Source organism: Canis lupus, chromosome 37, assembly GCF_011100685.1.
Source record: "Canis lupus familiaris isolate Mischka breed German Shepherd chromosome 37, alternate assembly UU_Cfam_GSD_1.0, whole genome shotgun sequence".
NCBI lineage: Eukaryota > Metazoa > Chordata > Mammalia > Carnivora > Canidae > Canis > Canis lupus.
In genome coordinates, this window is record NC_049258.1 from 23,003,828 (window position 1) to 23,027,350 (window position 23,523).

General features: G+C 40.9%; 1 protein-coding gene across 1 annotated transcript in view; it reads left to right on the forward strand.

Moving 5' to 3' along the window:
• Positions 1-23,523, forward strand: part of XRCC5 (X-ray repair cross complementing 5) — a 90,573-nt gene that overhangs the window by 26,059 nt on the left and 40,991 nt on the right. The window contains exons 11-15 of the mRNA XM_038585683.1: positions 4,652-4,789; positions 5,614-5,704; positions 7,983-8,116; positions 13,929-14,125; positions 22,149-22,242. Coding sequence (XP_038441611.1) covers positions 4,652-4,789; positions 5,614-5,704; positions 7,983-8,116; positions 13,929-14,125; positions 22,149-22,242 — 654 coding nt within the window. The remainder of the gene's footprint in view (positions 1-4,651; positions 4,790-5,613; positions 5,705-7,982; positions 8,117-13,928; positions 14,126-22,148; positions 22,243-23,523) is intronic.

The window sequence follows — 23,523 nt, forward strand, 5'->3', positions numbered from 1 at the left end:
TTAGAATTACTTGGTTTCCAATCAGTACTGAATGGATTCGTCAGAGCACAGTAGGCTTATGTGAATCCTAGTTTACATGAGAATCCTACTTCATGGATTTTTCGAGTCAGATCCTCTTGGGAATTAGACATCTGTAGTATATATTGTCAGCACAGCTTAACGGCGGTTTAACTGAATTTTAACTCCAGTTTACTGTTCCTTCACACAGAAAATTCTGATCGCTTCATGTGATTGCCAGCATGTTGTGAAGACTATTGTCAACAGCTTCATGTTATGGCCTATATAATTATCTAGACTTGCTAGCTAAGGGCAGTCTTATGGCATACATGATTCCAATCCAACCTCGAACAGACCCTAGAGATCATTGGGTTACTTTGAAGTCACTCAAGGAAAAAAAAAATTCATCTACTAATGGCAAAGGGCTACTCTTTGGTATCACTCCCGATGTCCTCGTCAAAGGATCATATTAATAATTGGAGCTTCTGAGATAAGCAGAGGAGTAAGGAAACTATGTCACATGATGATTTCCAATAAAAGGTTGTGTGGAGAAAATTTCAGAGGTAGTAGGGAAATAGGAGGGATGTCAGACATGAAAGCCCCCTCCATACATTAGGGGATTTTCATGTGGATAGAAATTATTATTATTATTATTATTTTTTTTAAAGATTTTATTTTTTAATTCTTATTTATTTATGATAGTCACAGAGAGAGAGAGAGAGGCAGAGACATAGGCAGAGGGAGAAGCAGGCTCCATGCACCGGGAGCCCGACGTGGGATTCGATCCCGGGTCTCCAGGATCGCGCCCTGGGCCAAAGGCAGGCACCAAACCGCTGCGCCACCCAGGGATCCCTGGAATAGAAATTAAACGAGGTTTCCTACCAATAAGTGGTAGCTTTGTTCAAAATGAGGAATTGTTTTTGTCATCAAGGATTACTGCCTCCAGGTGGATTAATTTCTTGTGAGATGGTCAGATCTCCATTCCTGAATGTTTCCCAGCAGAGTCTTTATTTGCATTTGCACCAGCCAGATTTTGGGGAGGGAATTTTGTCATCATGTGGGTGGTTAGACGAATACTGTTGTTTTTCAACTCAAATATTCTATGATTCTGTGAATAATTCCTTTTAAGAATATGTTTTCTCTTGTTATTAGTATATAATTATTTTTACGTATAGAGGATCTATACTTGTATGTGATTTATACTGTGTGGAGGAGAAGAGGAAGGGAAGGAAGTGGAGCTTTAGTTGAGTTTTCCACACATGTAGCATTGTGTTTACAATGTCACAGTCATCCTTGACCTCATCCTTCCTTCCTTTCATATCCCAATTAGCTCTATCAAAGACATCCAGATAGATACTTCCAAACAAATTGGAAGTAATCTCATCCTCAGACTCCCACTGTTTCTCTGGTCTCTCTAATGGGACTTGTTAGACTGTACATGTTCTGTATTTGGTACATATCTCACTTCCGCTAGTAAAGACTGTGTTAGTGCAGTGAGATCCGGGACTCATCTTTGTTTTCTGACGGGGCCTAAGATAGTAGCAAAGACTAGAAACTAAGTAAATATTCCTTGAATTGAACTAAAAAGGTAATGAATCTGTCAGGAAACCTATAGATGATTTTGAAGACAAGATATTGAGGTCATAGGTTTTTAGTGGAGGAAATGAAAATATACGTAGCTAACTTTGATAAAGGCTATCTTTATATATTACCAAGAAAAGGTACAGACAATGGGGATTTATGAAGAGGGAAAGACTAAAGCAGATCTGAAATGGAGAGGGTCTCAATTTACTGGGCCTTGAAAATAGGTTAGAAGCTCAAGAGACAGAGATGTGGAGAGGGCATTCTAGCTAGGAGGAAATGTAAGAGCAGAAAGCTACAGAGGAGGGAAAGTACAAGACTTGTCCAGGAATAACAGCTCACTGAGGCTGGAATAGGGGAACCATTGGAGAGTCTTTTAAATATCATTTATTTGAAAGATAGAGAGCGAGTGCAAATATATGCCCTTGAGCAGGGGGAAGGAGAGGAAGAAAAAGAGGACAAACAGACTCCGTGCTGAACAAGATCCCAACATGGGGCTCAGTCTCACCATCCTGAGATCTTGGCCTGAGCTGAAGTCAAGAGTTGGATGCTTAACTGACTGAGACACCCAGGCACCCCTGAACAATTAGAGATTCTTATGGAGGGAATGACATGATCAGCTCTGTGAACTGGAGAGACATTTGTGGCAGAGACAGATTAGAGAGATAGCATAGAGGTAGAATTAGCAAAGGTTGGTGAACACTTGAAGGTGAAGGATGAGTCCGATGGCATTACTGAAGACTTTGGGGCTTCTCGTTTGTTTGGGAAGTGGAATTCATGAAGTAGGGAGTACTGTAGGAGAATGGGGGGACAGATAGTACTTTAGTTTTCATCATGAACAATTTGAGATACCTGGAGTATGACCATGTGAGGTATCTACCAGCTTGTAGGCAGTATTAGTCTGGATCTTAGGAGAGTTTAAAGCTGAATATACAGATTTTTGATTCATCAGCTGATGGGACTAGATAAAATAATTCACAAGCAGAGTGTCAGAGTAAAAGGAGGAGGGGAAGGCCAAGAACAGAATTTCAAGATTAGTGGAAGAAGAGGAGAGTTAGGGGAGGAGTGACCCACAAAATGAATAATCAGAGAAGAGAGTATTGTTTCTGAAGCCAAAGAGGGAGAAAGTAAAGAGAAGGGAGGATGGTCAGATGCTGCTGAAAGGTCAAACGAATAGAATGGGAACCAAGGATTGGCAATTAAGAGGTCATAGATGACTTTGGAGAGTAATTTCAGTAAGGAAGGTGAGGGCAAGAGCTGGCTTAGATTGAAGAATAATTGTGTTCTAAAAAAAAAAAAAAAAAAAAAAGAATAATTGTGTTCTAAACCATGAAAACACCAAGAAAAATTAAATTTTCATGAAATTTAGAGGTGAAGGGAAAGATATAGATAGTAATTTATGGAGAGAGGGGACAAAGAAAAATTTTGTTTAGAAAGGCTGAGACTGGAGTTTATTTGGAGCATGAAGGTATGAATTGAGAGAAGGGAGACTGAACAGTTAAGAGAGAGGATCCAGAAGAGGTTATAGTAAGTGTGATCAAATGCTGAAATGTACAATGTGGCCTTGAAGTGGATAGAGGGACACTTTAAAAAAAATCTGAAACGGGAATAAAGTAGATATAATCTTTTTTTAGGCCGAATATGGCTATTTTTCTTTAAGTTTTTTTTTTTTTTTTTTAAGATTTTATTCATGAGAGAGAGAGAGGCACAGACACAGGCAGAGGAAGAAGCAGGCTCCATGCAGGGAGCCCGATGTGGGACTTGATTCTGGGTCTCCAGGATCTTCACCCTGGGCTGAAGGCGGCACTAAACCGCTGAGCCACCCGGGCTGCCCAGTTATTTTTCTTTATAATCATGTAGATACCATAGTGTAGTTCAATCAAGAAAAGGTATGCCATTATGTACATCTGAATTTACCTGACCAGAATATGAAAAAACATAAAGATTAATCAATGTGTGGTCAATATGTATTGGAGAGACTTAAAAATCAATGTGAACCAGCTCCAAATGGCATTTTCAGACCACTGTTCTGAATATTTTCATTCTGATGACAACCAAGAAAAGAGAGTAGAACCTCTTTAATGTCTAGCATAAAGAAAGAGGTTAATGTTTTCTATTACATTATCAATTCCAAATTACAATGCTTGTAACTCCAACTGAGGCTTTGAAAACAGTGAAAGTACTCAATATTTTTCCCTTTGGGTCTATATATTTGATCTAGTTGTCAAGAAGAAGGTCCAAGAGTAATTTTGATAAGCACAAAACTTACTCAAAACTCAAACTCTAAATAAAAATGTTACAGCACTAGAGCTCAGAAGTTTGCTGTACTGATAGCCTGTAACTGCCAATAAACATTTCATTTTAAATAGCATTGCTAATAAAGTTATGCTGTTTTACCAGCTAATAATGCAGGTTGTAAGCATGGTAGAAACAATGTAAAGGCAAAAAGACTCATTTTCTTTTTTTTTTTTTTTTTAAGATTTTATTTATTCATGAGAGACAGAGAGAGAGAGAGGCAGAGACACAGGCAGAGGGAGAAGCAGGCTCCGTGCAGGGAGCCCGATGTGGGACTCCATCCCGGGTCTCCAGGACAACGCCCTGGGCCAAAGGCAGGCACTAAACTGCTGAGCCACCCAGGGATCCCCAGACTTTCTTTTTCTAAGTGGAAAGCAATCTTATAAGTACAGTTGACCTTTCAACAATGGAAGAGGATAGAGAGTTAGGGGGCCTGACACCCCATGCAGTCAAAAATAGTGTAACTTTTGACTCCTCCAAAAGTTAAATTAGTAATAGCCTACTCTTCACCAGTAGTCTTACCAATAACAACGGTCACTTAATACATATTTTATATGTTACATGTATTATACATTCTTTTACAATAAAGTAAGCTAGAAAAAAGAAAAGGTTAGGAAAATTATAAGGGTGAGAAAATACATTTACAGTACTGTGAAAACCTGTGTGCATGTGGACCCGTACATTTCATACCCATATGTTCAAGGGTCATCTGTACTGAATTGTGTTGGGGAAGTTGACACACATTGACTATGTGTTAATGCAGTGGCTTTCTTACTAGGCAGCAGCAGTGGCACTTTCCTCCCTGATTCATGCTTTGAATGAATTAGACATGGTGGCCGTGGTTCGATATGCTTATGACAGGAGATCTCATCCTCAAGTTGGCATGGCTTTTCCTTTTATCAAGGATGTCTATGAGGTAAATCCCACAGGTCTTTTGTGTTAAATTTTTTTTTTTATGTCAGTTCCTCTACTTCTAACAGTGCTTCTCCACTTGTCATGGGCATGGGAATTACTTGGGGATCAGATTCTGGAGATCTGGAGCACTGCCTGAGGTTGTGCACTTCTCACAAGTTCTCAGGTAATGCTAATGCTTTTTGTCTATGAACTGTACTTTCAGTTGCAGCGAAGGAGCATAAATTATAAATGTGTGTAAGGAGCTTATTAAATCAAATCACTGAAGGTTAACCGTAGCCTTCTGTTTGCCCAGTCCAGTGACCTCTCTGTTCTCACCCTTCTTGACTTCGCGGAACTTAATGGGGATGGGGTGTGCCTGTTTTCACAAATGAAGACTATGGAGAAAGGTTGAGGGTATGATTTTGTTGTGGTCCTTGAAAAATTCAGTTTACTTAGGGTTCTCCTATTGAAAATCCAGGCCTAGATTCTTGACCATCTCCTGTTTCTCAGAGAACTTTCTGTGGTAGAAGTAGAAAGGAGAAGGCAAATATCTTGACTTCCCAATCAACTTTCCAGGCACTGTGACTCTTCCCATCTGTTGTATTGGTCACACGTTTTGCAAGTATTCTTTGATAGTTTTTCTCTTATGTGTAATATTCTTTGTACTGTTCAACAGTTGTGTACAGCAAATAACAGAACTCAAAATGCTTTACTTACCAAGTCCCAGACTTGACTTGTCTGATTTTTGAAATACTTTTGTTGTGCCACTTGCATGGCATTTGGAACCAGCTTTATATTTTTTCCATTAATTTGGTTTTTGCTTTTACCTCTTTTCTTTCTCATTAGTGTTTAATATATGTGCAGCTGCCTTTTATGGAAGACTTGCGACAATACATGTTTTCATCTTTCAAAAATAATAAGAAATGCACTCCCACGGGTGAGTTTATTTCCCTTTTGCCCATTAATTGGCTCTAAACACCGACTGTCCTTGGGAAGTTACCTGCCTGCAGTCATTGATTGGGGCCAGGGGACTTCACAAGGTGGAATTACTTGGATTCCAAACATGCTCATCCACAGCGATGATGGAGGTGGTGCATCATCTTTTTTCATAGTAGGGATACGTTTGCCCTGAACTCTCCGAACACTGGTTTCTCCCCATCTGACTTAGAGCTTGTATCTAGGGAACAGCTTGTTGGAAATGGATGTACATTGTCTAGTTGTGAACCAGTTTGCCCTCGGCTGAAATGAATTGACGTGCAGGGTCAAAGCTATGACTTTAGTGTCCTACATAAGATATGATGTAACTAACTTGGAACTGAAAAGTAAGTGCTGACGATTAACTTTTCTCTTTGCCCTTTCTTTGTACTTTACAGTAATCATCCAAGCCTCCTTGTCCCTTATTTCTAAGAGTTACTCTGAGCATTATGAGAAAAGGTCTTTATCATGTATCTGGCTACAAATGCCAGGGTGCTGCATGGGATGATTCGCACCGACAACAGATCCCATCTCAGGGCTCTTGGTTTAAGACACCTGCAATAAAATATAGTGGGCCAATTGTAGAGAATGCATACCAAAAAGCTTGAAAGTTTAAATTTGTGTCATTGTAGGATTAGGAAGTCATGAGGTGAGTCTCAGAAGGGGGTTCACTCTGGGTTTTTTTGGTTAAATCCTTTAGGAAGAGTGTGCTGTAGAAAAGCCATGAATCACATAGGCCCTGGGCTTATATCTTCACCTTCAAGGAACAAGTCAGTCTGCATCTTGGTGGAGTCAGGCATGGACTTGAATGTATAGAAGCCTCTACTGTGTTACAGTATTATTTCTCTACGTCTTGATAATTTTAGACTTTAAATGCATAGACATTTAAAAAAACTTTTTTGAGGAATTATCATGGACATATATCATTCACTCAGGACCTAAAATGTTAAGTATCTTTTTAGCCTCTTGATTTATTTTCTGGGAGTTAGCCTATTTTTATTTGCATTTATTCCTTTGGAAAGTGGATCATTAAAACTGTTTGGCATATGTCAGTAGATACTTATGTAGAGATGTGCAATTGCAGAGTGATCTGGCCTGATACTAGCCTGACGTAGCAAATGAAAACCACTGAATGTTCACACACAAGTGCAACCTCTTACCCAGTCCTGGGTGGACCCTGCAGTAGTCAGTTTAAGATGCTGATGGCTCTCCCAGTGTCTGAAACCTCCCCTGGAAAGTCCAAAAATGGGATAGCAACATATCATGACAAAAGTCTGTAAGCTCTTTCATTTTGTAGTAAAAGAGACATTTGAAAAGGTAAAGAATAGAAGCACAATGGGTTTTTTAAGAATTGCTTACTCTTTTCCACCTTTTGCCTAATGGCTGTGAATGATCCAAAAACAGCACTTGAGCTTTTAACAGCTGAGCTGCTATATGAATCAGCAGAATGGAAGTTACACATAATAGTTGAGGTAGAAGTGTTTTTGGAAAAGTGTTGCCTTTCATCCGTGTTGTTTTGGACTGTGCCATTTTTATTGAATTGGTAGATTTTTACTGAGGAACTCTTGATTTCTGTAAGGTATTAGGAGGGAGGTAATGAAGATGTCATGTTTCTGCTTACAAGGTTCTTACAGTTTGAACACATACGCAGGTGTGCACCCAGGCTGTGAGGTTTGTGAGGGGAGAGAGCTCATCCTACGACTTGGGGAGACTTGGGAATGAGTCCACTCCCTCTGTTCTGCTGGTATCTGCCTGTTAGGTTCCTCGGTCTGCCTGTTAAGTTACCTTGATAAGTTATAGGAAATCCTTGTAAAACTTACACCTCATCACCAAAGATATTTTCTTTTTCTTTTTCATGGTTTTCAGCTTTAGCTAATACTAATTTTTTGAATATACTAACTCATTGCTTACTGAATATTTCGAGTCTCCGTATGGGAGTTGGGTTTTGTATGGCTGTGGTGCTTCCTCTGGAATAAAACTCTTTTGCTTGTGCTGTAACACTGCAAAAGTTCACTGAATGGACCTAGAAGAGCAGACATTCTAAATAGCTCTTTTTACAAAAGAGAACGTGAAGACTCAGATTAAATGACTTGCATAACTATAGACTGTTTTTTGGCCAAGCCCAGACTGTACAACCTGCTGGTAATGCTATGAGTATCTGAATGGAAAGCACTTATTTTAGTGGAGACCAAAGGAGATAATCATTTTTCCTTTGTGCAATCTGTTTATCCTTGTTTTAGAGGCTCAGCTGAGTGCGGTTGATGCTCTGATTGACTCCATGAGCTTGATAAAGAAAGATGAAAAGGACGACACCATTGAAGACTTATTTCCAACCAGCAAAATCCCAAATCCTCAATTTCAGAGATTATTTCAGGTAAAAGAGGAAAGATGAATCAGTCTTTTTTTTTTTTTTTTTTTTTAATGAAAGAGACCTGAGTGAAAAGTTAGCATAATTGGCCAGTTCCAAACAAGCATCTTTGTCCTCTGAAGTCTTCAGTTGCTTTATTTAATGGAAGAATAATACCTTCCTCTTACTACTAAAAAAAATACTCTGAGCTGTTAGAAAGAAAGAAGTAAAGTTAAGATACATAAAAAATTATTTTTCTGGGGGAAGTCTAGTTTTTTTGTTTTTGTTTTTGTTTTTTAGGACTAGTTTTTTAATAAAAAAGCAGATGATTCTTTTATGCCTTTTCTAGGCTATTCTCCTCTATATGAATGAGACTTTGTTTTTTATATCCAAATAGTAGGAGAATTTTTGTGAACTGTATAATAACAATAGAGAAGAACTAGGATTGGAGCAGCCTGGAGGGCTCAGCGGTTTAGCACTGCTTTCAGCCTAGGGCCTGATCCTGGAGACCCAGGATTGAGTCCCGCATCGGGCTCCCTGCATGGAGCCTGCTTCTTCCTCTGTGTGTGTGTGTGTCTCTCATGAATGAATAAATCTTAAAAAAGAAAAGAACTGGGACGCCTGGGTGGCTCAGCGGTTGAGTGCCTGCCTTTGGCTCAGGGCACAATCCCAGGGTCCTGGATCGAATCCTGTATCAGGTCCCTGCATGGAGCCTGCCTCTCTCTCTGCCTGTGTCTCTGCCTCTCTCTGTGTGTCTCTCATGAATAAATAAATAAAAAATCTTAAAAAAAAATTAGAGAATATTCCAGTACCACATCTGTCAAAAATTTCATAACTAAAGGTAGCATGAAAGTTAGATGAAAAGGTTATAGTATGAAATTATTAAAGAGTAACTAAAATACAGAAAAATATTAAATAGGTATTTCTGAATCTTGGGCCAGAAGAATTGGAAAAGTGGAGATTAGATTAAGGGAAACTGGGAAGGCTGATATGAGAGCTGACTTGTGCTAAAACAGGAGAGGGATGGGCTGAAGGAATATTCTAGGCCCAGATGAAGTTGGTGGCAGCAAGACAGAGCCTTTCTGAATCCCACAGAGCTGGCGAACATCACAAGCAGCTTTATCGGGCATGGTCTTCACCACAGAGGAGTGGAAGTCCTCCTCTTGCAGGGGCGAAGGGGGTACAGGGGGAGATGAAGGAGATACCACTGATCATCCCTTTCTCAAAGCATCCTTAACTGAGTCAAGTCCATATCAGGGCCTGTTATAGTTCAAGGGATCTCCTACTGAAACTGCCTGGTGTTTTGATGCTTACAGTTCCCTTAAGTAGTGAAAACAAATCTTTTCTTCTAAAATTAGAATATAAAGCTTAACATGTAAAGGGCTGACTCAGTGAATGCTTCAATATTCTAAGTGTAGTCAAGTGTACACCACTTGTATAAACTTCTTTGGTGTTTTTGACAAGTGGACTTTAAGACCTAAAGCTCTTTGTCATTTGTAGGAAAGGGAGGAACAGACCAGTTGGTGTGGAAAACTTGCAAAAATACTTGGTCACTGTGGTGAAAAATGGAAACTTCTCATATTTGGCAGATGTATCTAGGTTGGGTTCTGTCTGACTTCAATAAATGTTTAGACGAACAGATAACAAGCCACAGACATAGGTATTTGTTACCTTTCAAAGCTGCAGGCACTGGCAACTTTGATTTTTATATCTTACCCACTTTGCTTTCTTTTATGGGGGAGAGTTTTTAATATGGTTTATCTGTACATACAAGTATTACTGCTATGGCATTTATAAATTGAATTCTCTCTCTCTTTTTTTTCCCTAAACAAATATTGAGTACTAACATTGTGCTATGAGCTAAAGATACAATAAGCCCACTGCTTGAAAGGACTCTCCCAGAGGAGCGAGAGGAGTGGAGATGCGAAACCGATAGGTACAACAGTGAAGGGTACAAAACACTGTAGAAGAAAGCTCACAAGTGGGTGACTGAAGGTAGGCTTCGCTAAACAAGAAAGGGGATGTGACGGGAACATGCCAGGCAGAAGAAGTAGCATGTGCAAAAATGGGAACCTGGAGGAGGGTGCTGGATTTGAGGGCCCCTAGATATAGGTCCACTTGGCCGCACAATAGGCTGTGTGGGGAAATGATGGGAAAGGTGGCAGGCAAGGTAAGTCTCAGGTGAATTGTGAGGAGCCAATCACTTGGATGTTACCCTGTCAGCAGCAGGAAGTTACTATAAGGTTTTGTCAGTGGGCAGGTGACAGATTTGTAGAAACCAGCTCTGATGGTGACGTGGGGACGGCAAGGAGACCACTTAGGAAAGCTGCAGTGGCCCCCGTGAAGTCCTGAATTACAGCAGTGACAGGGAGAACGGAGAGGGAACATGTAAAGGCAGAAGAGACAGGACCTAAAGGACTGGATGTATTTGAAGAGAAAGAGAAATTGGAGGTAATGGGATCCTAGCTTGGGTGCATGGAAGGATGGCGTCCCTGTAAGCGACAATGAGGAATACAGAATGAACGGAGAGAAAAGGCAATTCATGTGTTTTTGCAGGTGTTAGATTGCAGCTGTCTGTCGGTCATCCCAGTACAGACACACCCAGTGGGAAGTTGGAAATAGGGATGCAGACCCCAGGAGAGAATTCAGGACTTGAGAGTCCTCTTCATTTGGGTAGAAGTAGAAGTGTACGAGATGACCTGGGGAGAGTATGTTCATGAGAAGAAAGGAGAACAGAGTCCTGAACACTATCGTATGAGTGAATAATTAAGGATAGAGAGAAAAAGAAGGGTTGTTGAAAGACAAAATGAAATTTTCCTTTTACCACCACCACCCCCTCCAGCCCCGCCCACCCCCTCAGCCTCCCCAGATCAGAGAGGTAGAAAGAACTAGGAAAAGCTGGTGCCTTGGGAAACACAGGGAGTGAAGTGTGTCTGGAAGGACAAAACCACAAGTCAGACACTACACTCTGGTGAGTGAGGGCGAGCACAGCTGAGGACCTTTGGGGTCTGTTATGAAGTCTTTGCTGACTTTGAGGGCCCAGGGGCAGTGGAGTAGTGGGGGTGGGGGCCAGTAGTGGAGTAGTAGTACAGTGCTGGAGAAGAAAGCTCTCCTGATGGAGGAGGAGGCGGGAAGCTGAGGAGGATGTTGGGGTCCAGGAAGACTTCCTTTATACAGGAAGCATTCATGGCTGAGAATAAATGGCCTGGGAGTGGGGGGCAGAAGGAGGGAGAGGTTAACCATCAATTTGTGGACAACAGGTTAATTTAATTCTAATTTTGGAAAGAAATGCTGAAAACGACATTTTGGGGGAAGCATGGTATAGCAACTGCCTCTTAAATCACTGATATGGTGTTGCTCAAGTCAACATATTGGTAACTTATGAGCTAACCATGTGGCCTGTGAATTTTTTTTCTAGTCTTTTTCAAACTGTAAAAATCACATCAAGGAGTAACAGTTGCTTAAAAGAAATAAGTTAGGGTTGTAATCTCAGCTCTTCTACTGTTAAAAAGTGTTACTTTCTCATAAACTGAAACTTTAAATGAATTAAGGTTTTTTTGATTGAATGCATTTGATAAATATCCTGCTTAATTTTATGTAAAATGTGACTTTTGAAAAAATATGAGTGGCTGATGCTTCAGAACATCTCCTGTAGGCTGATGACACCGTTTGAAGGAATTGCCTGGAATTCATACTGAAGATCTGAAATATTTTTTCAGTAGGGAGGTTGAGTAGAATATTTGTCTATTGTTCGTTCTAGTTCTTTTCCCAGAAGTGTTCATTGAATATCACAGAATCTTCCAGACTATGTGAGAAGTCTGCTGTGTGTGTGCTGGATTACTCCTTACACCTTGAGGGGCTTTCTACACTATGTAGATAATTTAATGACCAGAGGAAGAGCACTGTGAATTAAGAATTATGCAGAAGAAGGTTGGGGGTAGATGCACAGGGTTTGGGATCACTTTGGTTTCTCCTTTTGCCTCACATTAAATGAGCTGGTATTACCGATGCTCAAGGGAATGTCGAGTAATTAAGAAAGAGGAAAGCTGGAATCAGACTCTGAGACAAGTGAATATACTATGGAGAAGGAAGAGTGTGGTTTGGTGTATTGAGATGAGGGGGCAGCACGTGAAAGTTCTAGAGGATGTCAACTCAAATGACGTTTACTATTTAAGCTGAAGTTTTTTGTTTTTTTTTTTAGAATGGAGACTCTAGCTTACATTTTCTACAGGGTAGGAAAACCGTCCACGGGGTGGTATACATCAGGTACCTTTGTGATACGAAACAGTGTTTTGAATTATGAGAACTTTTCAGCTCCCTGGGTTTTTCTCTTTAAAATGACCAAGGTATAAGTCGTTTAAAGGTGGGAATAGTAGGAGTCTTCCTTATTCTCCAACTGAATTTTGGAATGATTCTCTAGCAAAGGAAAGAAAAGGTCAGTGAATTGATAGTTTCATTCCTGCTTACCTTCCTATACTCCTTTTAGAGGGTTTACTTTTCTGGACAGATAACAGCATTGCCAAAACCTAGCTTCGTAGATGGAAAGCAGTACGGGTAGTTGAATGGAAGTGGCTTGTGGTCCAGATTTTCACTCCTGTGAGCAACACAGAACCTGCCCTGGTCTTGACCCTGGCCCTTCTCTTGGGGCCACTTCCTGACAGCTGTGTCAACAAATAGAGTCCTAGGAAAGACTACGTTGTGCTTCAACTGATCCCTGTAGGTGCTTATTATGTGCCATACACTGTTTTTGGTACCTGACATCCAGCAGTAAACAAGACAAACAAGAGCTCTCCTTTTTAGAGGGAAGGTTAATAAACAAGTAAACTAGAAGATTGATAAGATAATTTTAGGTAGTAACAAATGGTTTACAAACTATAAAACAGGAGTGATAGCAAGAGTAGCTAGGTGGCAGGATGAGAGTGGAGGGGCTCCTTCACAGGGTGTCAGGGTAAACTTCTTCTGAGGAGGTGATGTTTGGGCAAAGAACAGAAGGATGAAAACGGGCCAACTCTGGAGATTTCAGAGAAGGCCAATGAGGCAGAGAGAGAGCGATAAACATAAGGTCCCAAAGACTGGACCTCACTTGGTATGGGAGTGAAACAGGGAGAGCCCAGCCTAGCTGGGGTGTGAGAGTGAGGGAGGACAGTGGCAGATGCAGGAGGCATGTTGGAGCTGTGGTATGCGGGACTTGGGGTATGGGAAGGGCTGGTTTTAAGGTAGCTTTTGCTATACAGAACAATGAAAGTAGATTCAGGGAGACCAGTTGGAAGATGATGGTGGTAGCCCCCATGAGAGGGGATGGTAGAGCACATGGACAGAAGTGGGTCAGGTAGTGGAGAAGAGCCCAAACTTAGCACCCTGGGAAGTTTGGGACAGACCAGTACTCTGAGCTCTACTACAGACTTATTCCTGTCTTCCTGGGACTCACTGAGCCCCTTTTCACCCACCACATACCGTCATCTAAGATTACGCAAGGGAGAAAGCAGTCTGCTGAGGGGAGCTAATAGGATTGGAGGCTCTTGGAATGAGATCTTAGAGAGCCTCGAGTATTACCTGGGCGGTGGAAGCAGCAGCCTCGGTCTGTAAGAGGAGCCTCTTCTCTAGGAGGCCTCCAGCTGAAGGCACTGCTAGGCTTGGACCTGGTTTACAGTTGCTTGTAGATGTTGCTGGCATCCTGCTGACCAAGGTACTTCCAAGGCCACCTCTGTTCCCTGTTACATGTGGTAGGAATCCTATAGCCCTCCCAAGCTAACATGGAGGATCTCTGATCAGGAAAGTATAGTGAAGTCGTGTATGATGTCTACATCTACATTTTAAAACCCTTCTTCCTCTCCCACAGTGTCTGCTGCACCGTGCTCTGCATCCCCAGGAGCCTCTACCCCCAATTCAGCCGCACATTTTGAGTATGCTGGACCCCCCCACTGAGGTGACAACTAAATGTCAGGTTCCTCTCTCTAAAATAAAGACCATTTTCCCTCTGACTGAAGTCATCAAGAAAAAGGATCAGGTGACTGCTCAGGACATTTTCCAAGACAAGTAAGTACTCGATGTAGTTGCTTCACTTGACATTGGAGTACATAAGACTGGGCAGTCTTAAGAGGAGCTCTGGAATTAAGGGTTGCAAATGGGTCTGTGGTTGAAGGAAGAAACCTTTTGATGTTTGACCCTTGCGTTGAAAATGCTGGTTTCTCCTCTCTGTCCATTGTAGATATATTATCCTTACAAATTCATCTGCAGTTTATTTTATAACTTTTTTTTTCCTACCTGGAATTTGGAGCTATCTTCCGGGTTGTTGATGTTTTGATCAGCATCACATTCTTAGTGATTTACGTTTAATAGGAAAGCTAAACAGTTTCTGAATATCTAAGACTAACTTTTACTGGTTTTTTGTTTTTGTTTTTTTGTTTTTTAAGATTTATTTATTTATTCATTCAGAGAGAGCGAGAGAGAGGCAGAGACACAGGCAGAGGGAGAAGCAGGCTCCATGCAGGGAGCCCGATGTGGGACTCGATCCCGGGTCTCCAGGATCACACCCCGGGCTGCAGGCGGCACTAAACCGCTGCGCCACCCGGGCTGCCCACTTTTTACTGTTTTTAAAGTAGGGTGCTTGGAATGAAAAGATAAGGGTCAAGGTCATAAGGTTTTTTCAGGTGGGAGGCTGTTATCAGAGAATAGCAGTGAGATTTTGGGAGGAAAAGTGTAAGGGAGGATGAAAACCTGGTTCTTCTTTAGCTGTGCTCTTACTGTATCAGTGATGTACTTTGGTATACCAGGAGTGAGGGATTTGTAGTTTGAGGACTACAAAATGCTTTTCCTGTGATCAAGCTTAAACCAAATCAAGCTTTCAGGTAGCTAAATAGGTTTTTTCCCCTCATCAGATTCTGTTCACAATCTGTATCAGTTTCCATTCAAAGTGAAACAAAAACCGTAAGAAGTTGTTTTGATTATCCAGAATCATTTGGGTGTACAACATGGATTTTACCAGGTGTGGGTTCAGTTATTGGTGGCTTTTCTCCCCAAATCAGAATTAATCTATTCATTTCTTTAGGATGTGTTCTAAGATTCAGTTTTAGACCATAATTTTTTTTTCTTTGATTTCCTTCCCACACCTGTATCTTCATTGACCAAGTAAAGTGTATTATTTGTAAATACCTCGTTGGAGGAGTATCGAATAAGTTTCAGAAGCCATCACAGGGTTCTGTAAGTTACTAGTTTAGTGACTTATTTTCCAAGCTGAAAGCTTTGTGTGTTCTGTGACTTTTTAGAGGTTAATACCCCAAACTTTTTCAGAATTGAAAAAAAAAAAATCACTATACAGGATTAGTATAGTCAGTCTGTCTATCATGTACATTCAGAACACATCCTGGAGAGTTGTAGGTTTCTTTTTCTTTTTCTTTTTTCTTTTTTCTTTTTTCTTTTTCTGTCATGCCTTCTTCTAGCTAGAAAGACTGTCACTAAAAATCCACTTCCCCTCTGCTATCCTCATCTACTGTATCCCTCTGGAATAGGATTTCAGAACAGCTCCATACAATATTGAGACAGGTTTGCTCTGGTCTCACTGCAGTCATGTGGCTTTTCTCTCTCTAGGTATTAAAGCTCCAGTTCATGATCTTGATTACCTTCTGGTGTTGTGGGAAAGAAATGGGCTGTTTTCACCCTCCTCCCGTTGATTAAAATGTAAATTAGCTGGTTAAAAAACACACCACGAAGGCCCAGAAGACTGTTGTTCTGTGATTTGATCCCTGCAGCGGTTACACCTTCAGCTCTGTTCCTCCTCTCCTGCTCACTCTTTCTTGGGAAGCCTGAGCTTGTGGCCTTTGCTTTGCTCCCCTAGTGGTTTGTGACATTGCCAAGTTATCAGCCTGGGGCCTGGGAATTATCTCGCTCACACACACCTACTCACACTCCTATTCTCGACCCTTTCTTCTCAGAAATCTTACAGGTTTTTAAGAACTGCAGAAATGACTCACTTAAATATTTATTGAGTAGCTCCTGTATTTTTAAGAAGAATGACTCAGTTGCTTCTTTAAAGTTCTTAAACCCCTCAATTTTAATGATGAGGCTTCAGTCAGCTTTAGAGGTGGTCTCCCTACTGGGGAAAAATTACAAACAACTGGCTATGTTTTTGTGTTTATTCAGCATCTCCGTATTCACGGTGCATATTTCCATTGTAGAGGTGAGGCGCTGAGATTGAGGAGTGGGCAGGTGTCTGTTCAGGATTGTCAGACTAAGATAAGAATCCTGAGCTGGGAATCACCAGTTTTTATTCCAGCTTTGCCACTCTCAGTCTGATTTTGGTTAATTTACCTTTATAAGAGTTTCTCCATCTAAAAACAGCCTCATCTCAAGAGATATTTTAACAGTGAACTCACATACTGAAGCAGTTTGAACTATTTAGAAGGAAGGCAAGAGTCAGAACCCGAAACAATAATAGTATCATTCATTAAAATACTAATATTTGAGAAGACCTAGTATTCATGCTGGACTGGTTGAATCCTGAGGGTTAGGAATGATTTCTTCATTTCAAGAAGGTAAGAGCACCATCTGACAGAGTAGTCCAGAAATGTACAGTTACCCTTCCCGTGTAAAAGCCTTGCTTCCCTCAGAGTTGCTGTGCAGCCTTGAAACAAGAATGTCATCTCTTGGTCAGGGAAACTTCAACACAAGAATTGGGACATTGAAGGTCTAATTCCGTTTGTGCAACTAAGTCGTATGTGATCTTGATTTCTTTTTGTCTCTGGGCAGATCTAGTCTAAACTTTCCTCTTTCATGTCCCTTAAAATCCTCCCCACTTACCTTCAGTGGCCATTCTCACCTGGTTACTTACTGGTATGGACCTCAGACTCCAGAGTCAGACTATGTGAGTCAGTCTCCTTGCTCTGCAGTGTGACCTGAGGTGCAAGTTGTTTATCCACCCTAAGCCTCAGTTCCCTCATGGAAAAATAGGGGTAATGAGAGTAACTTGTATGGAGTTGTAATGAGGGTTGATTGAGTAATATATGCTGTTGACTGTTGCATGTCTAGACCCCAGTATAGCAGCTAACACATAGCAGGCATACTGTAGTGGTGAGGAAACAGTTTACAAAGTCTTCAGGATGTCCCTGGCACATTGAGGACTCTGATGGTGATAACGCTATCATAGGGAAGAGAGAAGAGAGAGAGGCCCGTAGGTGGGAACTCGTTGCTTCTGTGGCCCATCTCTAAAAATATACCTCTGCTGCATCTGCCCTCATTTCCTTCTTTCTAGTCCCAGTGGAGGAGGTACTTCGTCCTGTTCACAGTCACTCCTTTCACCTCTGTCCTGGGATGCCATTTTCTGTCCCATCTGGTACCTTAGCCCAGTAGTAATTTCTTCCCTCTTGCTGTATTTTTATCCTTTCCCTCCTGACCAGCTCCTTTGCCTTCACACATCAGCATTGTGTTGTATTTCTTTCCTCTAAATGAAAATACAGTCATGCCCTCCATTTTCTCCTTCAGATTGCTGTCTGTTACCATCTTCGTTCCTTCCATGAGATAGGCTTATTGGAAGAACAGTCCATACTGCCACTTTTCCCCCAGCCTCTGCCAACTCCCTGCAACAGTCTTCCATAAGACATTAACTGCGATATTTCCTTGAGCCAGGAAGGAGCCAAGAAAGTCCCTTTCTTGACCTCCTGGTAGCACTTGGCATTGTCAGTTATCTTCCCTATTGGGACTGCTATATCTTCTTTAACTCCGGCTTCTCCAGATTGTTCTTTCTAAATAAACCTTTGCAGTTTCCTCTCAGATTCCTTTGGCGCCAGCTTTTTTCTCCCCACCAGCTTTAAGTGTTGACGTTCTGTCCTGTAGGCTTCCTCCTCAGAAAGAGCTGACCTGTTTTAAACACAGGTGCATGCTGAGTGCTCTACCTGTGTTACCTGTGTGGACTATCTTGGCCATCCTGGGGAGTAGATTCTTTTGTTAATTCCCTCTTAAAGCTGGGCGGGGGGTGTGGGGGGGTGGGGGGTGGGGGGGTGGGCGGGCACTGAGGCTTCGAGAAACTAGGAGACTTGCCCAAGATCACAGTGGATTAAGTGTTGGAGAAAGAGTTTACATGCACACAGTCTGACTCCAGAGCCTGCCTTCCCAACAATTATGCTGTATCACCTTAGCAAAGAATGTCCTGAGACCTTTTACTATTTCACATACAGGTCTTCAAAAACTACTAAATATCTGTCCATTCTAATATACTTCTATCCTGTGCTCTGGACATCTGAAGTGTCTATAGATCCCTCAAAGTCATTGTGTTCAGAAATGACTTCATAATCTCTATCTCCTTTCATGCTCCCTTCAAACCCTCTTCCTGCTGTTATTCTCTGTTTCAGTGAATGACACTTAGTTTCCAGGGAGTCATTACCTTTACTTTTCCATGTCTAGTTGCTTTACCAAGTTGTGTTAGCTTTACCTCAAATCTCCTCCTTTCGCTTCAGGTTAGCATAGTGGCTAATAGCATTGATTATGCAGTCAGGTAGAGTTGGATCAAAATCGAGGCATTTCCTCCACCAGTGGTTAAAATTGGCAAGTTGCTCTGCACTATTTGCAGTAACCTATACCTACCTTTCAGGAGGCCATATGGGAGAGTGGCTGAGAGTACAGAATTCACTGTGAGCCCCCTTACTGTGTGCTTTAGACAAGATCAGGCGCTTTTGAACCTTGGTTTGCTCGTTTGTGAAAGGTCAATAATGGTAGCTAATGTCTAAGGTGCTTGTGAAGTTTAACCTGAGGTATTTTAAATATGCTTGGTATAGTGACTAGCACGTGGTTAATGTTAAAAAAAAAATGTTAGCTCTTATTAGGGTCTCCTACTGCCATTGCTCTTCTGTAGGCCTCAATTTAGCCTGCTTTACTGAGGTAAGGCCTTATCTGATTTCCCTTTCAGGTCTTATCTGTTTGCAATGCATCGTGCGTTTGCTGCTACCTGAGTGATTTTTAAAAAAACAAATCCGATCACATCAATGCAGCGATTCTTAATCTTTGTGTGTATGTGTGTGCAGGTGATGGACTCTTTCAATAATGTAATACAAACTGTGAACCCTCTCCCCAGGAAAATGCCCTAACATACTAAATTTTGTATATAATTTTAAGTAGTTCACAAATTCCTTGTCAGTATCCTTGGACCCCCGATTAAAAACCTTTGCTTTAGTGGCTATTAGTATCAGTTTAAGATTAAACTTTGTGACACAATTGAGAAAACCTAGATAAGCAGAAAATACTTCTTCATAATCCAACTCCTTATAGAACTACTTTCTTTCCTCACAGTTTCTATGTCCATGATTTAGATACAGTAGTACCTCCTTATCCACAGGGGTTATGTTTCAGGACCCCCAGCAGATGCCTGAAACCTTGGAGAGTACCGAATCCTATCCATGAGATGGTTTTTTTCCTATATACACATTACATAGCTATGATAAAGTTTAAGGTATAAGGGATTAACAACATTAGATAACTAATAATCACAGAGAACAGTTTTAACAATATACTGCAGTAAAACTTCTATGCATGTGTGGGTCCCTCTCTCAAAATGTCTTGCTGCACTCTACTCACCTTTCTTGTGATGATGAGAGATAATAAGATGCCTGTGTGGTGGATGAAGTGAGGTGAATGATATGGGGGCATTGTGATGTAGCATAAGGCTACTGTTGACCTTCTGACCGTAAGTCATAGGCTCATCTGCTTTCAGACCGCAGTTGACTACGGGTAACTGAAACTGTAAAGCAGAACCATAGATGAGGGGGACTACTATATTTCCATCCTATTTTCTCACTACTTCCCAGCCTGCCTTCCATGGCTCAGCCTGGTTTAGCTAGTGGCTATCCTCTCAGAGGGACATGTAGCTTACCACAGTAGTTTGTTAATCACTTGTTTATGTATTTACCTCTTTGATTTGGCTGAATTTCCTGAAAGTGTTGGTTGTGTACTTTAAGAATCTAGAGCCTAGCATAGTGGTCAGCACATAGTATTAGGTAAATGTTTGACCAAATAGATAAATCACAAAATGTATATGTATTTATAAAGACAGAAAGAAAATGAGAAAGAACAGTAAATCATCTATGGTTCTGACATCCAAATGTAGCAGCTGTTGTCATTTGTATGTCTGCTAGGGTCTTGCATGGGTAATTTCTATCTTCCAGAGCTAGCTTCCTCAGATAATTTTGAGAGGAGAGTCGTTGCCTTTTCCCACTACAGAGAGACATTTTGAGCTTAATATATGTAAAATTCCTAATAATGCTTTAAAAATGGTTCAATCTAGAGCATATTAACCATATTCAAATTTTTGCTACTTTCTGCTTATTACCTTTACCCTGCCCGGTCCTGGAGGATTGATATGTATTTATGTCTCTTTGTCCTTCCTTCCTTAGAACCTTATTTTGGAGAGTGTAAGAGCTTCTTCATGCAATCTACATTGTGTTCTTATAGCACTTAGCGTAGTACTTTGTATGTCTAATGCTTCGTAACAGTGCCATATGAGGTGATTTGCAATTTTGGAAGACAGTAGATGAGTAGTGATGTGCTCATGGTGCTTTTCATCATAGTGTTTTTCTGAGGAGCAAACTGAAATCCAGAGAGAGGAGTCATTTAACTAGACTTTAAACTCTAGATATGCAAAAATTAAAACACAATCAGTACATTTAAGAAGGCATAAGGGTCCAGAGTTAGTGGAAAAAGTGAGACTTGAATCCCGGGCACTACATTGTCTGTCTCTTGGGAAGAACTGGCAAAGGTTCACTGAGATGGCTGTGACTTTTTTCATAGCACTCAAATTCTGATAGAATTTCATGCCTCCTTGGATTTGCGCATTTTTCCTCTGTTTTTGTCATCAAGGCTTTGTATGTTTGTTTCTTATTCTACTTGAAGAGCTCTGGATGACTCACCCCTTTTAATGTTTCCTGGTCTCCATCCTCCTGTCTTCTACTTCTCTTTACTTCTCAAAGAGAAAAAGGCAAGTTGTGAATGGAAATATGTCAAGCAATAAAAGTTTTAATTCATGTTTGTGAGGCTGTAATAATTACTTTAGTCCTTTTATCTAATGGTAAGAGATTCATTATTGAAATACCATTGAATAAGCTTCATTTTTCTTTGTTTTTAGGGTAACCTCTTCTTTAGGACTCATTCTCTGAAGGTTGGGCTTTTGAACAAAAACACATCACATTTAGAAATACTAGATCTTAGCAATTAACTTCCCTTTTCATTCAGCCATTTCTTGACAGCTGCTTTTGCCCCAGATTGATTATTTGGGAGAAAAATTCTCATATCTCTGTGTTCAGCAACTTAAGGGAGATTATGGGCAGAGTTTTTAGGATTTGATTTTCTTCTCCTTTGCAATTAATTTGTCCTCCTCTTGACTTTAAGGCAGGCTGTTGAAGCCAGCATGTTACTTGAGACAAGATGTTTGATACAGTTCCTTGGAATCATCTTTCCCTCCTAACACAGATGCTGTTGGACGGTTAGCATATTGCCCCAAACAGAATTAGGTTTATAAAAGAACAAATTAAAAGGCTTTTTTGAAAGTGGTTTTTTATAGTTTAAGGACTTCTCTAAGAACAAGGCCTTGCATATTTAATTAAGGATTGTCTAGTAAGTTTTGACAGCTGTAAGTAGAAGCTTATAAAGCTCTCACATACATGATGGAGAAGATGGGGTGTTAGACCCAAAAGTCATCTGTGTCCATGGAAAGCTAATAACTATTGAGTATGAGACAGAAACTAGCAAATGATATCTGAAGGGTAAATGGGTGTCTTCCTGAAATGCCAGGTTTCCTGTACCTTTGCTTGCAGTTTCATATTTAGAGGGAGCTCTGTGACGCAGCTGCTGATTGTGACTTCTTTGGTGCTGTGCAGTGGAGCCAGGGCTGCTCCCTCTGGACCTTCAGGAATTCTGGGGCCGTGAGTGGGAGGCAGGCTCTTCGTTAACAAGGACTAAGTGTGGCTGTTTATTTTTGCCACTTGAAAAATAAATGTATATTTTACGTGTTAACCAAGTCTGGCTTTTGTATTGTTTATTCTGTTTTAAGGGGGAAAAAATCCATTTATTTCTTTTCCAGCCACGAAGAGGGACCCGACTCTAAAAAATTGAAGACTGAGGAAGGGGAGCCCTGCTTTAGCATCTCCAGCTTGGCTGAAGGCAGTGTCACCAGTGTAAGCAGAACTTTCCCAGGGTACTCCCCGCCTTTCTGGAAGATTGGGATTTGAGGAGCGAGGGAATTGCATCAACTTTTGTTAGTCATATATATATGATGTGTGTGTGTGTGTAGTGCATATATATTTGTTTATTTATTTATTTAAGATTTTATTTATTCATGAGAGACACAGAAAGAGAGAGGCAGAGACACAGGCAGAGGGAGAAGCAGGCTCCCTGCGAGGAGCCTGATGCAGGACTTGATCCCAGGACTCCAGGATCAGGTCCTGAGCTGAAGTCAAATGCTCAACCACTGAGCCACCCAGGCGTCCCTGTTAGTCCTTTAATCATTTTCTCTGGTGCTTTTAATAAATGAACCATGTACATCCTTCCCACACTTCTTCCTTTATTGTCAGGGAATTAACCACAGAAATATATCTGTGACTATGTGCATGGATCACTGTATAATATGTAGTGCATGAAACCGCTCAGTGGTAGCACTTTGGGTAGAGATTTTTTGATTGGCTTTATTTTGCAGCTTTCTGTTTAGTTAAAACTGTAGGATAAGTTGAGGTTGATGACACAAGTCTTAGTCTTCGAATATATAAAATTTAAGAGCATGACTTCCCTATTTCTTTTCTAATATATAAGTTCAGAACAGGCTTTACAAGCTTAAGATTCTCCCAAACCAAGTATCCTTTGACACTTGAGATCTTTTTTATCTAATGAGAAGGTTCTGGAACTTGAACGTATTGCCTTCTGTTAAGTGGCATTATTTTGAATCCTTGAGTCTTAAAATTTGTCCCTTAATAGCCAGATGTATTAGGAAGGGTAGTTAGCATTAGGGCATGCCTTTTTTCCAACCTTTAAAAGAAATGCTCTCAGGAAAACTGAACATCTGAGAATGATTTGGATTTTTATTTCAGTGTTTTATAGGAAAGGAAAAATAATCTTGACCTTTTTTTGTTCTGAGAGCTTTTCTGACTGCTATCCCAGAGCAAAATGGAAACTTTAGTACATTTTGTACCAAAGTTTACCAGCCACATTAGAAGCCTGTTGTTGTCTTTTTCCCCTATGAACTGAGTGATACTTCAGGCCTATTAAGGTTGGGACTGAAAGGGTTTTTTTTTTTTTTTTTTTTTTTCTCTTTAAGAGAAGGAAGGGCGGGGAGGGTGAGAGAAGAGCTGGGGAGAGAATCTTAAGCAGGCTCCACACCCAGTGTGGAGCCCGACATAGGGCTCAATCTCACAACCCAGAGAATGTGATCTGAGCTGAAATCATGAGTTGGACGCTTACCTGAC